Genomic DNA, 17,336 nt, shown 5'->3' with positions numbered 1-17,336 from the left:
TAATTGCATTCATGAAAGCTCATTATTACACCTTCAATTTGTTTTCCATTGTGACATTAAGTGGCCACGCAGGCCAGCTGACCTGCATCTTTCATGTTAACGTTCAGCGTTATCCTCTTTGCTCAGCCTGTGTTCCTCTAAATGTGTTTACCAGAGCAGGAACCCACGACAGTTACCATAGAAACTCCAGCGCCTCTGCACCAGCAGAGCCTAGCTGGGACTTCATTTCCCAAGGATTCACATATGCAAGAAAACACAGATAACAGCACCATTTGTTGGAGAGTATAAAAACGTTGTTTTATTGATTCAAAGTTAGTTCGCACAACACAGGAAGGTAAAAAATAATTTGCAGATTTTTTCAATTTTTACGATTTTGTATGATCACCAGCATACATCAAGTGAAGGGATTTGAACAGGAATGACATTGATATAACATTACAGATGGTCAATCTTGACAATATTTAGTTGCCTTTAGAATGGATCCTTAATTATATCCCTTGTATTTATCTGCATAATACACATCTACACATCTCCTAAAGTCAGTGTCTCATACACTGACAGAAAAAGATTAGTATATTTCTTTGAGGAATGTCTTCAGTCTCAATGTCTGTCCATCTGCACCCTATATCTCAGCGATGGCGGGAAGCATGCATGCTCTCACACGTGCCTCCCTCCATGCCGACCTGCAGTCAGAGATCCACTGGGAGATGAGTGATTGTTTGCGGCTTGGATTCTGTCTCTCCCCCTCTGCTCCTCCTTCAGCTGGGACCCCCCTCCTGGCCTCCGCCTGGGGGAAGCTGTGCTCTGTGGGGATAGAGGGTGTAGTGCTGGTGTGTAGCTCTGGGCAGCTGCTCTTCCGCTGCTGTAGGAGGTCTGGACTTGAGTCAGGGGGGATGCTGTATGCTCTGGAGCGAGTCTGGCCCTCCCATAAGCTCCTATGATTCCTTATAAACCTTCCTTCCCCAAATGCCCTCCTCACACCTCCTGACAGGCTGCTCTGGTGTCCATAAAGACACTCCAGGGGGTCGGAGTTGCCAAACATCAGCTCATCATCGAGTTCTTTCTCCTCTCCCTGCTGCATATCGATGGCCTCTTCTGTTGGGGCAAATTCAAAAGTGGATGATGTGGTAACACTGAGCCGTGAGAACCGCAGCCTCCGGTGGATGTTGTCGGGGGAGACTTCCCTGGTGGGGAAGGTGGGGTGGGCCAGGTGGCAGATGGAGAGGAGGTAGTCCTCAGAGGAGACAGCCTGGCTGTGGGCAGAGATGTGGAGTGTGTTGGCTTCATTCAAATCCCTCACCATCTCCTCAGAGCCCTCTCTGATTGTGGGCAGCAGGAGTCTTCTCTTGGAGAGCAGTCTGGAGCGCGGCCGCATAGCTGAGAGAGGCAAGGGGGGAACATGTCAGGTTCAGAGCCTAAATATCATCAGGTAGAATAATGTTCAGTGTATGACAGTACATTCACTGATTATTCTGAGGTTTATCGTGCAAAACAAAATGGAGAATCATTGGTTGATAGTCTACATTTGATATGACGATATGATGACCAGGTAGCATAAAGGTTATCCATTCATAAAAACAGTTTATGGCACTAGATCTCGCTCTACATTCAAGAAAACATATGAATCATTAGAAGATCTGAAACTTTACATCAAAAAAGTATTGTTTTGAAGCTTACAGTTTGCTTTGAAAAGGTTATATAGTACCTCATCAGAATAATGTGCTTTAACAATGACATCATTTTGCTGCTACCTCTGGATAAATAAATTATGATCCAAAGACAACATTCTATTTCTGTCCCTGATTGTATCAAATTGAATTTGATTCACATAAAAACTGTCCCTCTCTTCCTTTTCCCCTTTTGACACTCTATCTCCTGCTTACTTTGGAGATGCAGTGTAAATACCCCAAACTACAAACAATCCCAACAAGGAGCAGCAAGATGAAACATAAATAGATGACTAATTTAAATGCCATCTCAATCATGTAAAGCCACAGAATGTGTCAGCTTATATTTTGATTTTCAACCCCACATTGTGAGAACCCTGAGTGTAGCCCACAATATATTTTCGTCTCGACCTCCATGCCAAAGATAGTGCCAGCCAAACCAAAAAGCCAGCCTCTCCCCGTTTCTTCCAAGGTGCAACCAAGGCTATATTTAGACCACACCTTTGGTATACAGCAGCTAAAAATGGTTCCACGGTAGCAGCTCTGTGCTGAGGCACAGAACAGGCACGCTGTGTATTTTTACCTCATGGATTCTCAGTAATTATGGAAGGATTTTTTGCTTTTCCACTCACCTTTTTCTTTGTGGAGTCCAGTTGGTTTTTCTTCTTTTCTTTTCTCTGCTCTTGCAATCTTGAATATCAATCTGCAGCTGGATCTATTCTTCTTTAAATTGTATTTATAATTCAATCTCCTGCCAGTGATGCTGCTTCTCCTAAAGCGCTATGTGGCTCCAAATGTCTCTGACCAGAGGCAGCGGTAGAATGCAGATTTATCTTCTCCTCACATCCCTCCTCTTTCTCCCTCCCTCCCTCTCTCTCTCCAGCTTACTTTTGATTTGCCCTCCTTCCCTGGTTCTAAAAATAGACACACCATCCATTTCATCAGCACAAGCGCTATCATTGGCCGACTGTATTGATGGAGAGAGAAAAACAGAGGCAGAGAAAGAGGGAAGAGAGATGACTAAGAAATTGATTGAGGGTGATGACAGAAAAAGGATACAGAGGAGGAAACAAAACAGAAAAATAGAGGGAAGATGAGGCGTGGAGGTTATTTTTACCCAGTATTTGTTCAGGACATGCAATTTAAATAAAGACTGACTATAAATGAACACAGTAAGCCACTGTCATCTTTGGTAAATATAAATGGAGCTTAGTGCCAGGAGAATCTACAAATTGTGGAGAATATGTCAACATGTTTACCATTATTGTAAAAAGCTTAACATGCATACTACTTTGAAATGCATGTGAGAGGTTTGAGTGTGTTCATAACACATAGCTGGGATTACTGGTGTTATCCCCTTTCTTGGAGAAATTCTCAGTCATTAATTTAGTCTTTAAAATGAGTTACAGACAGACGTTTGATTCTTCATAAAATGTTATTAATGATGTAGGTCAACTGACATGTGTTTCATTTAGACTTTATGTGGGGCCCAAGAGTGCAGTTCGTCTAAATTAAGACTACACACTACTGGATTCTGGCTAAAGACTAAATTCATTATTGAATATTAGAACAGATATTTAATTTAACATCCTTGTATTAAAATGGAAGAAGAGCCCATTTTGGAGGATGTGGGGCGAACTTAACAAGCGTTGAGCAGCTTCAGCTTCAGGTAAAATAGGGTGCATTTGTATTCAGGATTTGACAATAATAATGGGACAGCAGGTGGTTGGATAGAGGCAATACTGTTGATTGTTTTTCCTATTATCAGATTTTGTCCACTGTTCAAAACTGAATTGATTTCTATTGAGAAGCATGTTTTGAAGTTGTGGGACATTTTTAAGAGAATTGACCACTGCGGTGATTCAGTTAAAGAATGTATTATTGGAAAAAATGAATTTCAAAGGGTTTCATTTGACAATTTCATTTCTTACCGCATTTGGAAATCTTTCCAGATTTGACAAACACCATTTGTTATGAAGTTTATGAACTTACACTAAATCAAATTTGAAGAAAGGGGATTTTTCTTTTCCTTATATAAAAAAGGTTTAATGTTAACGTTAATTCCCATGGAAAGTTTCCATCTTTGAAAATTCCCAGAATTTTGCAACCTTGTGTGTGTGTGTGTGTGTGTGTGTATGTGTGTGTGTGTGTGTGTGTGTGTGTGTGTGTGTGTGTGTGTGTGTGTGGAGGATAGTGAACTCTGTGACACATATGAGTCACATCTTCTTTGCTTCTTAACTAAAATATTCCTTTCTTTTTATGGGTCTCTAATGGCCCAGTCACAATGAACTACATTTGCCTCAAAGACAGCGGGACATGCACACGCACGCCTCACACATTGTTCAGTTATACTCCGACGTCTCTCAGGCAGCACACTGACTGCATTTATCAATGTGCATTCAAATGCATGCAAATTACAAAAATCCATAACACGAGGAACACGAGGCGCAACATGAACCAGCATTTATGAAAGAAGCAACAAAAACCTGGTTAAACACCAGTCATGCTTGCATTTGGATGTGTTGTTTGTGTTTAAAAGGAAATAGCTGTATTTTTAGCAGGCATAGCGAGCATATTAAATAGATTAGGTATGGGTTGAGTTATCTTTAATGGCTCTCAGCTAAACAACAACCCACAGCTTATGACACTTGTGTATGATGTGTGTTCTGTAGGAAGACAGACACTTAGCCACTGCAATGTTGTAGTCATGAACTGCAATCAAATTGATAATATTCATGGACACATTCAATAAAAGCAATGTAATGGGACTATTTTATTCTTAATCCCAAACATTTAACTAAAAACTCACAACTCTATAACATTATTTAACTTATTTCTTTTGTGCAGGCACTTAGAGTGAAGCAGCTAAACATTTCCTGTGACATGCATACTGTTCGTATATGCATTCAATTGATGGATTGAATACTCTTCACACCGTCTATTTTACAAAAGCAAAACACCTTGACCAGTATATCGTTGTGACATACAATGTCACCTAATAGACATTTAGATTAGATAGCAAAACGTTTTTATACAAAAGGAAGGTTAAACGCTTCCAGTTCCTCTTTCCTCTGTCTTTAATCTCTTGTTGACGCTTGTGTTCTATGGCTGATAAAATGTGTGGGTAGAGAAAGCTGGACACTTTCAGATGAATGGTGGATAAATGGAAGTGCTCTGATTGTTGAACCTGGTTATGAATTTAATTACTGATCTTCAAGCTGCCATAAGGAGCCTTACAATCTGTTCACAGTTTTCCACCTAAGGACAGCTAACAGAGTTTCCTTAGAGAGATTACTGCGTCGTCCAAGAACAAGTTATGAAATATTTTTTAGGAAGAATTCTGATCACAGGGAAAGGGCAAGATGACAAGACAATACGATATAATGCAGTTACAGTAAGTAGAATCACGTTGCAATACATCTTGAATTCGGACCTTAGAGGGTTCAATCTTTGTCAAAACGTTTAGCATCAAACAATACTGCAACACAACTGCAAACTATTGCCTAAAACCAATCAATAACATCAAAAGAATTGGATCAGCACTTCTTTGAAACACACAGACATGACCAGGATCCAAACCATGATCTTCATCACGGTGGGCTGTTGGATTCCAGGTGCGACTGTACTGACGACTTGCGAGTGTTAAACGATAAGTTATTCGAAATTAGTCACAATGTTGAACTTCCTGACACAAATATCCCTCTCTACTTTGGACTCCATTTCTCACAAACCGCAAACATGTGATAACTGAACATTTGAGGTTGCAAATGTTTTTTATCTAGTGCTATTGTGGGCCTACACTACAAATTGTTTTTTTATCTCCGAGGGGGATACAATGGTTATTGACAGTTAACATTAGTGCATCCAAGGTTGTCACCTTACGGAGGCCAGATGAAGTGAAAACATGAAACAAATCATTGGCTTATGAAAGATATAAACATTTAACGGTCAATCTTTAGTCTTGCATCTAAAGGGAATAAAGAAAAGGGTGATGAGTTTTACAGATCAAAGACTGTAAATTAAAAAAAATCTTTAATCTTAAAGAGGAAGTGCAATCTAATGTTATTTTCCATTGCAAATAATATCAGTTTTAAGGCAATCATGCTCTGAACCTGATATCCTGAGACTGGCAAGATAAAAAAAGATATACAAAAGGTGGCGTGAGCACGGATATGAATACAGAGAACATGAATACATCATTGAACAAAAGTGCAATGTTTCCCCCTATGTGTCAGAAATGGCGTTACTGTGAAATGTGATGTTGAGACAGCCTGTAACCGTGCTATATATAATTTGAGGCTTAACTAGGAGCCTTAAATCACTGCATATTGATGCAAAAATGAGGTTGAGAATGAAGGGCCACGTGATGAACAAATAAATCACACAAAACCGACATTTTGCAAAATACCACAGGCATGTCAACTTTAATAAATATTAAACATTAAGTTCTTTTCATATGTACAGATATTGTACAGAACGATCCATAGATGCTTTTGCAGCTGCTGCAAGTTAGAGATGTGCCATTAAGAAAGCCTTTAGAAAATAAAATAAACTGGCCCCTAAAGCTTCTACTTTGATACATTTGATAAAAACAGGCCTGTTTGTTTTATTATAATATTTGTGTACATAAATGAATGCAGGAGGGACATCACTTAAGCAACACTGTCAAGGAAGCACAATACTTGACTGGCCGTACAAAAAAAATTGCAATTAATATAGTTTTCTTCTCTTTACTTTTTTTCCAGCTAGCTTAATGAGATATTACAAATATATATCGAAAAAATTCAGGAAGCATCACATGTTTAGCAATGTCCCTCAATATACGTTAACTTCCTGAGAGATGAGAGACCTCATGCAGACCTTTGTTTTGGAAAAGGCCACACAATCTAAGCAGGGTAAACTTTTCACAACCCAATGGAAAGTGCACTTTGACCTTTTGATTGAACAGCATCGTCATGTCTTTTTCAGGTACGATTGCTACATAACATGACAACTTTGAAATTGGTCAAGATCATGTAGTTATTTTAAGAGTCTGACGACATAATGTTAAGGACCCTACAGAGAAATACACATTATTTTTCTTTCACTTGATTCCCAGTCTGTTTGGTATTGGTTTATGTGATCTTTTTTGTTTTGGAGTACAGGAAGTGCATGTTAGTTTTTTAGATAAGATTTTAGACGATGTGGATGCGATGTAAGATTCCCCCTGAGCAGGACCAGACAAGGGATGGTAAAGAAAAAACATTTTAAAACCAAATTATAAAAATTATTGTCAACAAAAACAGGACATTTTTATGTTGTCATACAGAAGCTGTTATTAGGGGAGGAGACATCTCTGTCTATCGGGAGATGAGCTGCAGTCCTAGGCTGTAATATAATATTGAGATGAAGACTTGGGTTCTAGGTGATATAATATGTTGCTCAATAAGTGCCAGTAGGGATAATACCATTTTAGAAACAACATAACACCTTATCTACATCATTGTTTAAGCCTAGAGGCTGTGGGTGGCTTAGGGGGATCAAAACATGGATTCCTGAAGTCCCGACCAAACTGGCAAACTGAATATTCACTTTTTATCCCTTCTGCTTTTCATTGATTTGTTGACATATATGAAACAATTTGCTTCAAATTGCCTACAATCTGGGACTTTTCTTAATTCTCAACTAATCAAACATTTTGCCATGATTTTCCACCTGGGAAAGTCCTGATGGTCATGATAGTGATATGACAATGTTTTTTGTGAAGGCCCCATAAAAAGCATCATGGCAGTTTAGAGGGGTTCAAACATAGTTTACAAAAGTCTGTAAGGAACACCTTCATCTCTATAAGAGAAATGAGAAGGCTTGATCTTTCATACTCTGTGACCTCGCTTCATCCTGAGGAGAAAGTTCCTCTTCTCCTCCAGAAGCTCCTGAATGCGTTTGTTCTTGGTTCTCTCTCTGAGATTGACCCGACGCCTTGGGATCAGATTGTTCTGGGAGATATCGTTGTCTACGCCGATGATCCTGTTGTATATGATGTCGATGGAGTTGTTCTCATTGTTCTCCCCTGGTCTTTGCTGAGGTTTGGCTGTGGTTAAGATGGCTGATGTTTCAGTTGGCAGAGTGATGGTGGTGGAAGGTGAGGCCAAGGCAGGGTCTGAAGTGGTTGTGGGAACAGGAAAGCTCACAGGGATGTATTCAGACAGGTCCAGCCAGGGCGAGGAGGCGAGGTCCGTCATATCCTCGCTGTTGATGGTTGGGATCATCATAGTGAGTCCGTCATCTAGCACCATGGTGTCACTGACCCCTTCCCTGTTGCTGTAGGACACTGTGATGTCATCACCACTGAGAATGGTCCCGCTGGTTACTGGGACATCACCACTGCTGGTCATTGGAGCACCGCTGTGAGGCATGGTTCCACTGGACACGCTGACTTCTTCGAAATGAGCGATGTCAGTTGGTGTAATGCCATCTCCAAAAGTGATAGGTGTTGTGGTTGAATCATTATAATACCACAGCGGAGTTTCATCTGTAGTTGCTGTGTTGTCATTGATGTGTGTGACATTGACTCTGGACTCGGACAAAGGCATGCCTGCAACTGTCGCATATACACTGGCGCCAGAGATAGTAGAAGAAAATAACTCTCTTAGTGGGCCTGGACTTGTTTGCAGAGTGGCAGTTGTTGTAACATATGGAGACACTGTTTTTTGGGTTTTCTTTGGTGGAAAAGTCTTTTTTACCTTGAACCTATCCTGATTGACCTTAGTTGGGGGGTTTGTTGCCTTTTTGGGACCTGGTTTGGGGATCTTTTGGATATTTGTCTTTGTTTGTTTTTGCTTTGGGAGAGTGGTCTTCTTAGGTTTGGCCTGTGACGGAGCCTTCTTTTTGGGCGTTGGTTTTTTCTTGGGAGGAGTCTTTATCACAGGATTGTTTTTGGTGGTGGTCTTTACAGGGGGATTCTTTTTAGGGGTGGTGTTTGGTTTAATAGTCTTTTTGGGAGTTTTGTTTTCTGGTTTATTTTGCGGCGGATTGCTGTCTCCTAATTTAGCCTTTTTTGGAGCAGCATTTGTTTTATTTTTGGGCTTGACCTTTAGTGGACATTTTTTTCCTGTAATATTTTTTTGTGCAGTATTCTTCTTTGGATTGATCTTTGGTGGAAACACCTTTTGGGGTTTTTTCTTTGGCAAAATCTTTTTAGGCTTTGACTTTATTTGGGAATATACTTTTGTAGTGCTTTCTGTAGGATGCATCATAGTTGGAATGTTTGTTGCTGGAAGGTGTGTTGTAGTTATGATACCAGATGTTGTTGGACCATTTGTAGTACTCTGTAACTGTATGTCTGTGTTCTCATCTATGTCTGGGGCAGGCAGAGGTAGGGGATGAGCTGTAACACTAAAATAAGTTGAACTTGAGGTGGTCAACATGGAAAAGATGGACGGAGGGACTGTAGCACTGGTGGCAGCTGGAGGATGAGTGATGATCATATGAGTTTCACTTAGAGGGGAAGATGTGGAGGTCAGAACATCAGTGGACATAGAAGGATGATTGGGGATCATTTGTGTAGGGAAAAGTGTGGAATGAGGAATAGCAGTGATAGAGGTAGGAGGATGAGTGGTGGTCCGGGGATCGATGGTAGAAGCTGAAATGGTGGTGATGACAGCTGTGGTGGGTGGGATGGTGGTGAAGCCAGAGCTAAGGGTGCTGCTGGGTGGAGGAGTTGTAACTCTGGGCAGGATGGAGGTGAAGGTGGGTAGAACTCCTGTAACACTGACATTGGCACAGGACTTGCAGCACATGCGCTGGTACTCCGGTAGAGGGCAGTAGCGCTGCAGCACCTCCATACGACAGAACACGGTGCGGTCTCCATGACAACGCCGGCCTGTGGAGGAAAAAACAAAAAGCTGAGATGGGGTGCAGCGAGTGGCAGAGACTATGCAGAGATGTGTGTTTATGTGTCTGGTTGTTGAGGTTTGTCATTGTATGCGAACAAATGTGTAACAATAACAATTATAGTTAGCATTATTATTTGTGTTAGTTTTACTTAAAGTACATGCATACTGCAGAATATGCAGAGAAAAGTAGTAAAGTAGAAAAGCCAGACCATTATCAGAGGGTGCAGGAAAAAAGAGGAAAAACCCAAACATCAAGAGCAGTCATGAGATTAGTCCAGAGCCACTGAAAAGGAAAAAGAAGGGTTGCCAGTCTTGTGTAATAACTTTTCAGTTCTGAATTTTTCATCTATAACTTCTAATCTCATTTTGAATTTCTATTGCTTGTGCAGCTTTGTGTTGCCTTTTTCGTCAGGTTAGCATCATTGTACCCTTTTTATACCATGCCAGTAAAGTAACTGTATTCTTCCCGCAATGTTTGCATTTTGACATTTTCTCTGACAAGTAATCCAACCAGTGAACATTCCTGATGAGATACAAATCACACTTTTTAAAACATTTTTATTGATACAACTTTGCTTTTGAGAATGACAGTAACTGAAACAATGAGATGTACGCCCCCCCCTGCTCAATATATAGATATATTCTTTTTCTTAAGAAAAATAATTCAACTGTATCGAAAGTTACAAGTTCACAGTCACTTTGGTAAAACACTTCATTACTTGGAAATCAACCAGTCAATCTGTTTTAATCGATTGAAAAAAACATGAAGTACATAAATGATATTTGCTGTTTAAATGAAATACATAATTTCCATGATGATGTAAAAACGGGAATGGCACAGTAAGTGTCATATGAAACATTTACAAAACATTAATAAAATTTCCCTGATAAATCAAAGTGCATATAGACGCAGTGCACGTAGTCCATCTGAATGTTTCTTCAACGTTAGCCAAACGTTAGCCAGCCCCACGCAGCAGGCCAGTGAAGCCACAAAACAGTTACCCATAGTATAGAATATTATAGAAGAAGATAACAGTCATGAACATTATTAAATACAGTCAACACCAATGTTATATACAGTCGCATTGCTAGGTCTGGCTTGATCTCATACAGTCCAACTCCAGCAGAAGGAAACCTTGGATAGCTCGCTACATAGTCACAACAGAAATATGTGATCACAATACAATGACAAGTCTGAAGTGTTTTTTTTTTTTTCTAGATGCCATATGTGTCGATACCCTAGGCCCTTTGTAAACCCTTCCCAGTAGTCGGACATTGGTCCAACATCACCTTGGTAGGTTTGATGGTTGGCGGGTGTGAGTTTGTTAAGTTGGTTTGAAGCTGCCTCTATTCCGAGTGAAACTTTGAATGAGTAAAGCCATCTCTTTCACAGATAAATGCCATTACATTCAATCCAAGATAAGGCATTGTTCATGTGGTTAATGTTCATCAAAATAAAATGAGATCATCGGACGCTCTCAAATCAAAGTTTATGAGGTATTTCTGTATCTGATAGCGATATGTAAAAGCCCGAATGATGAAGCTCCCTTACACACATACACACGCACACACACACACACACACACACACACACACACACACACACACACACACACACACACACACACACACACACACACACACACACACACACACACACACACACACACACACACACACACACACACACACACACACACACACACACACACACACACACACACACACACACACACACACACACACACACACAAACAACTCAATCAGACAAACACACTCTTACTGACAAGACTAGTTTATATATCATTCAATCACTTTGCATTCAACAACTTACTCATCTTAGCTTATACACAACACACACATGCAACCATATACACACACATGCAACCACACACACACACACACACACACACACACACACACACACACACACACACACACACACACACACACACACACACACACACACACACACACACACACACACACACACACACACACACACACACACACACACACACACACACACACACACACACACACACACACACACACACACACACACACACACACACAGGAGATGAATGCAAATGTGCATGACAAAACGTGATCCTATCCTTAAAGAAAACGAGAAGCAACAGTAAACCATTGATCCATCTGAGAATGGAGAGGCAACTAACTGACCAAGTCCTGCATAATATAGATCTAACCCCTTCGCCCCAAAACACTTTAACTTTTATTAAATATTCATCTGTATTCATGTAAAATCAATAAAAAAATACACATAACAGTCAAGGATCTAAGCGATCAATAGCAGTCCAAAGGTTTTAGGCAAATAAGCTACAGCTTATTCATGGTAAAACATTATTAATATTATTGTTACTCATATAGATTTAGATTTATAGGTATATATAAATACAAATATATTTATAGATGTATTTGTTTAAAGTCTGCAAGCACAAATAAGCTGCATTTATTGAACTTTAGTATAACAGTCAAAGAGAGGATGGCTGATGATGAGGTGAAATGGGAAGCAACCTCAAGCGGTCAGACTACCCTGTTTTTTTGTGTGTGTTTTTTAAAATGAGCCTTTCTTCAAGATTCTTCACCTCACAGGTCCCTCACCTACAAATCTAAGGGTTTACTTCCATCACTTCCTGTCCCTGTGCTGAGTTCCTGTCAATCTGAGAATGGAACGTAGAATGAGACGCCCTTCTCATCCCCGAATGGAACCGGATGTCAGATGAGCACTTTAGCAAAGATGTCCTCATTGTGACAAGATCACATTCACAATAAAGCTTTCATATTTTTTTTATAACTTTTTTTTCTATATAGATATTTATATACCTTTTCTGTTTATTTTCACACCTGTGTCTCCCAACAATGACAGTGCGCCAAAAAAAAAAAAAAGCGCATCTGCATCTCAGGAGTGGTAACCCATGACAATACGCAGCTAGCTCGCGCAAAACATGGCCGCCAAATGTGAAGGGGGGTCCCCTCACACGTGAACGGCTCTTCGACACGTCTCAAGAGGTGCCCATGAAAACCTGTTCGCCTTGCCACTTCGAATCCGTTTCACATCAAATTTTTTGTTGATCTTTTGAGTTCTCGACTGGCCAGCGGTTACAACACGATGCTCCACAAAGGAGAGAGAGAGAGATAGAGAGAGAGAGAGACAGAGCAAGAGAGAACCAACTAGCACTCACAGGAGCCAGAGACCTCCCTCAGTCAGAGCCGCCTCAGACACACAGAGAGGCAACATCCCCCCCCAAAAAGAGAAGCGAAAGCTTTGCCACTTGCTCAGAGGCGTGGGCACAGGCAAGGGCCGGGTGGGAGGTCAGGGGGCCAGCCGGGGCCGGCCCTGCAGAGACAGGAGGACAGAGACGGGCAGGGCCCAGCAGAGGACAGACATGCAGCTGCGGTTGCTGCTGTGGAGGCCGGGCTGGGAACTATAGAGGGAGGTTTTACGTGAGGAGATCTGCGGGTAGATGGAGTTACGGCGAGACAGCAACTGGATCAGCATGTTGCCATTCCTGTTGAAGTCTGAGTCCCCTGCAGACACAAAGAGGATGGAGACATTTAGACGGGAACAGAAACCTGAATGTTTTTTCTGATCAACTTGCCTATCTTTCTTGACTGATATAGGGGAATGTTTGTGTCAGCATCCAAGGATAGTTACAGTGTATGACAAGGAATTGCTGAGATCTGTTGACATGGTGATATTGCTAAAAGAGTTGCGGGGCTTGTGGCTGTATAATTCTTTTACTCATCATGTTTATAGCCCCGCCATACTGAACTTCTTTTTAAAGTTGTCTTTTATTAATGTCATTTTCTTTGCACAATGATAGTATTGCAGATAAGTGTATTGGCCTAAGCTATACAAATAGATCCCACGTTGTATTATGCTGAATTTGTAGTACAGTTATTTGTAAATAAATGTGTTTAAGTGATTTGCACATATGACAGCGTGTTCTGGCAGGTTTTGTATGTGTTGAGGTTCCCAACACTCACTGTGACATGGATCCAGGCGGCAGACTCTGATGGTTTCAGGCTTGCTGTCCAGACACAGGCCGATGCTGTTGTCCCTGGTGTGGCAGAAAGCCTGCCTGTTCTGCGTCCCGTTACCACATGTCACAGAGCACTGGAGAGACAGGACATGAACACCAACAAAGAATATTATGACAAATGACTTGGTAAATACATTATTATATCTTAACAAAAGGTAAAGTAGTACATTCACATTAAGCGTACATGAACATCATGACAGTAAATCATTATCCCCGTTTTTTTAAGTAGTTACAGGCAGGGTTCGTGTTATAATCGGAGCTTTATGGGGGTCTTTAAAATTAACGTTTGGGGCGGAGATAAATATATCAATAACAGCCGGGTAATAACGTAAATAACGGGTGATATTTATAAGAGAGAGAGAGAGAGAGAGACTTCATTGCTCATTTTCGCATAGATATAGGCATAGATTGCGCAATAATGTATGCACACCTTTGAGGTGAAGTGTAGGCATATTGTCATTCAAGAGAGAATACGATGCGTAGTTCTTTTGGAAAATACGTTTTTCTTTTAGCCTATTTACCTCGTTAGCGTAAATTATACTCATTACCTTGACACATGCATTATTTGTGATTAAAATAATGGTTGTTGGTAATGTATTAGCAACCCCCACAGATGTATGATTCCACTGCTTTCATAGGAGCTCAGACCCCTCCTTGTAGGATGCTCAGCTCCCATTGGCTCCACCATAACTCGCCACCTGGTTACAGGGAACATCACATCATCTGTTTCTCAGAGGCTGGTCTAACCTGCCAAGACTTCAGTTTGGAGAATTCCTGATGTTAAAAACACAGCACAGAAATACCAGCTGTTGAGATTCAAACCAAAAACACCTGCCTGTTTTCCCTGCTAAAAAGCTAAATCGGCCAAACATTTTTAAACTCCCCGTTTGATTTCTGACTACTGTAGACTCATGTTCAGCCTGCGTACCTGTGACCACGGTCCGACCCGCCATTGGGTGGGGCAGTTGTGTCGGTTACAGGGTCTGCGGGTCTCGGGCCGTTCGTCGTTGCAGTGCTTATTGTGAATGGAGCGTGTGGTGTTGTCATCTGACGGCTGGACACAGCTGATCGAGCGGATTTGCATCCCTGTCTTTCCACATAGTTTGCTGCAGTTCTGCCACTCTCCTGTCACCCAACTGGAGAACACCACAGGGGAGAGAAAGCAGGAGTTCTGAGGACATTTAACATTTAAATATGCTGAAGTAAACAATGAATGCGGGGAGAGAAAGGGCAAGCTCAATGCAGAAAAAGTTAACTTGTGTGTGTCAAAGATTGTGAAATATTACAACAGTTGGGGACAAATAATGCATACATGGGTGGAGGGCAGGGCTTCTGGTTGCAGTCTCTGGTGTCTCCTCTAGGTTTCATGTTGGATTTATTACAGAAGCTCTTGTGGACCATCTTACTGTCAACTTTTCTTCTGCAGCCATATCGAAGGTACTGTTTTCCTACAGCAAGAAGGGCGGGAACATTTCAGAAATGTAAGCAAATAAACATAAATAAGGATACGCAAATTTGAAATAGTTAACCTCAGGGACGAGACATTCAAAACAACTGTACCTCCACCGCAGAGCTTGGAACAGTAGGACCACTTCTTTGGAGCCCACTCATAGGCACTGTCCTCCACTAGCATGTTGTTCTGAATGCCAGAGTCACTGTCCATGTTCATCATGTACTTATATGACAAATTCACGTCCTCGTCTCCATGCAATTTCATCTACAAACAGAAACAAGTGATACAACTTAACATAACAGACATCATTTCAGAAGTTTGATTTGGTATGTAAAGCATTACAAAATGTAATACTGGCTCTATAAATGTCAATGTTACCATGATCAAAATTCCATGTCTGAGTGGACCGGTGGTCTGAAGAGTCTCCTTGTCGTTGTCATTCTCATATTCCCACTCAACGCCCTTTTCTATGACCGAGTGGGATTCTGGGTAATCGTTTTCCCCATTCAAGAAGAACAGTCCTGATGCCACGTTCTTTACGGCTGAAGATGGGTGGGAAATATATATTGTTTACACTTGCAATGTTATCACAGAAGTCTGTAATACAAAATATACACACAGGAATAGAAAAACAATGTTCAGTTGAGTACCTAAAGTGTGTGAGGTCACTTTCAGCTCTTGGATCAGCAAGTGTCTCGCTCCTCTGGGGATTTCAAGAACTTTCAGGAAACCTGAAATATAACAGACATGTGGTTCGTGACTCCAGCATCATCAAAAGCTCGACCTCAAGAGTGATATAATATAATAATAAACATTTGGTTATGGAGTGAGGTTTGACGTAACTTCTTGGCAATGCTCGACTCTCATGGAAACATATTAACTCGGATCTCACTGATGTTTGAACAATGTTGCAAATATTCCTCTAGAGGGCGATGTGTAGCTGGAGACAAGTCAACATGGTGTACATACGACAAGAAAAGCACATTGGCCAACTATTAATCCTGAACTCACCAGCATGACAGACAGCAGCTACACCGATATCATGTCTGCCTCAGATTTAGAGTTATTGTGACGTCAGTGCCTGTTTACCTTGTTTCTTGGCAATACGTGTGATGGTGTCTTTGAATGTTTTGCAGCTGGAGTTGTCTCCTCCGCACACTCCACACTTGTCCTCCTGCTTTGAGGAGCCGACCACACCGTCACAGCCCACTTTCTGTTCATGAGGACATGGACAGTTTAAGTAATGAGGATCTGACGACATGCAGCTGTTTTGCTCTCCCTCACACACACATGAAGTCACTAACCTCACACTCCCCGCGCACACACACACTGTGCGGGTCCTTGTACGAGCAGCGCGTGCCGTCCAGGACCATCCTCTGCATGGAGACCACATCTTGTGTCTCCTTGGATTGGCAATGCAGTTGGCAGCGTTTGTTAGCTGGGAAATAAAATATACAAACATGACCCAGTTGGCACATTAGAGATCCATTTTGATGATTTCATCTTTACAACTAACATGTGATTTTCTTTTTTCGGAATGAGCCCTCGGTGAGTCAGCGTGGCGCTCTGTTTCATTGTGTCTGTCTGTGTGACTCATACTACAACTCCATGAGCCTCCAGAGACAAAACCTGGCAGTTCATCCCAGTGAGAAGGAACACTCCTACTTCATCACGTTTATTACACATGGACATAAACCAGAGACCTTGTCTTATGGCGCTCTGACACTAATAAGCAGGTGGCAGACGTGCTACTGCAGAATTAGAATATGTGGAGAGAAAACACTTTTCTCAGCTTAAAAGGAGAAAGCACAGTACTGCAAGTCTCTTTGTCAGTGTGTGAAGAACGCTGTGATGATCGAGAGAGCCTGAATGTGCATTACAGGTGTTGATACTTGTGAGTGGGTATTTTTATAATATATATTAAACTATTTATATACCTCCAAATCTGAGTATGTATCATTAACCACTTATTCCAAGTAGATATATTGAACATCATCACCGCACATTTAAAGATCCTCTCAATACCATAAATATTGCTAGTTTTACATTTCAAATGTTTTTGTTTTCTACATTTAAAAAAAAAAATTCATTTCTGAAATGCAAGTGTTCAGTTACATGTAGATCAGTGCTTCTCAAAGTGTGGTCCGTGAGCGCCCCCTAGTGGTCGGTGAGTATATTGGTAACATTTCACATTTTAAATAAATACATTTAAGTTTTCCGCACTCTCGCGTGAATATCTCCGCAATGGAACGAGCTTAAGTTTCACGTTATATTG

General features: G+C 41.1%; 2 protein-coding genes across 3 annotated transcripts in view; both read right to left on the bottom strand.

Moving 5' to 3' along the window:
* Positions 1 to 292: 292 nt before the first annotated feature.
* Positions 293 to 2,469, bottom strand: LOC117454293 (uncharacterized). Its single transcript, XM_034093475.2, has 2 exons — positions 2,300 to 2,469; positions 293 to 1,377 (listed from the first exon to the last, which is right to left on the bottom strand). Exon 2 carries the CDS (start codon positions 1,373 to 1,375, stop codon positions 623 to 625), a length of 753 nt encoding a protein of 250 aa, XP_033949366.1. The 5' UTR covers positions 1,376 to 1,377; positions 2,300 to 2,469; the 3' UTR covers positions 293 to 622.
* Positions 2,470 to 6,084: 3,615 nt separating this feature from the next.
* LOC117454267 (A disintegrin and metalloproteinase with thrombospondin motifs 2-like) overlaps positions 6,085 to 17,336 on the bottom strand; it is a 128,088-nt gene continuing 116,836 nt past the window's right edge. For both annotated transcript variants that reach the window (XM_034093439.1, XM_034093440.1), the window contains 10 exons: positions 16,366 to 16,499; positions 16,151 to 16,274; positions 15,712 to 15,792; positions 15,440 to 15,603; positions 15,169 to 15,325; positions 14,921 to 15,056; positions 14,537 to 14,744; positions 13,553 to 13,682; positions 13,010 to 13,093; positions 6,085 to 9,528 (listed from right to left, as the gene is read on the bottom strand). In XM_034093439.1, coding sequence (XP_033949330.1) covers positions 7,520 to 9,528; positions 13,010 to 13,093; positions 13,553 to 13,682; positions 14,537 to 14,744; positions 14,921 to 15,056; positions 15,169 to 15,325; positions 15,440 to 15,603; positions 15,712 to 15,792; positions 16,151 to 16,274; positions 16,366 to 16,499 — 3,227 coding nt within the window. In that variant the 3' untranslated portion in view covers positions 6,085 to 7,519. The remainder of the gene's footprint in view (positions 9,529 to 13,009; positions 13,094 to 13,552; positions 13,683 to 14,536; positions 14,745 to 14,920; positions 15,057 to 15,168; positions 15,326 to 15,439; positions 15,604 to 15,711; positions 15,793 to 16,150; positions 16,275 to 16,365; positions 16,500 to 17,336) is intronic.

Source organism: Pseudochaenichthys georgianus, chromosome 10 (genome assembly GCF_902827115.2).
Source record: "Pseudochaenichthys georgianus chromosome 10, fPseGeo1.2, whole genome shotgun sequence".
NCBI classification, from domain to species: domain Eukaryota; kingdom Metazoa; phylum Chordata; class Actinopteri; order Perciformes; family Channichthyidae; genus Pseudochaenichthys; species Pseudochaenichthys georgianus.
This window is presented reverse-complemented; position numbering and strand designations above follow the sequence as displayed.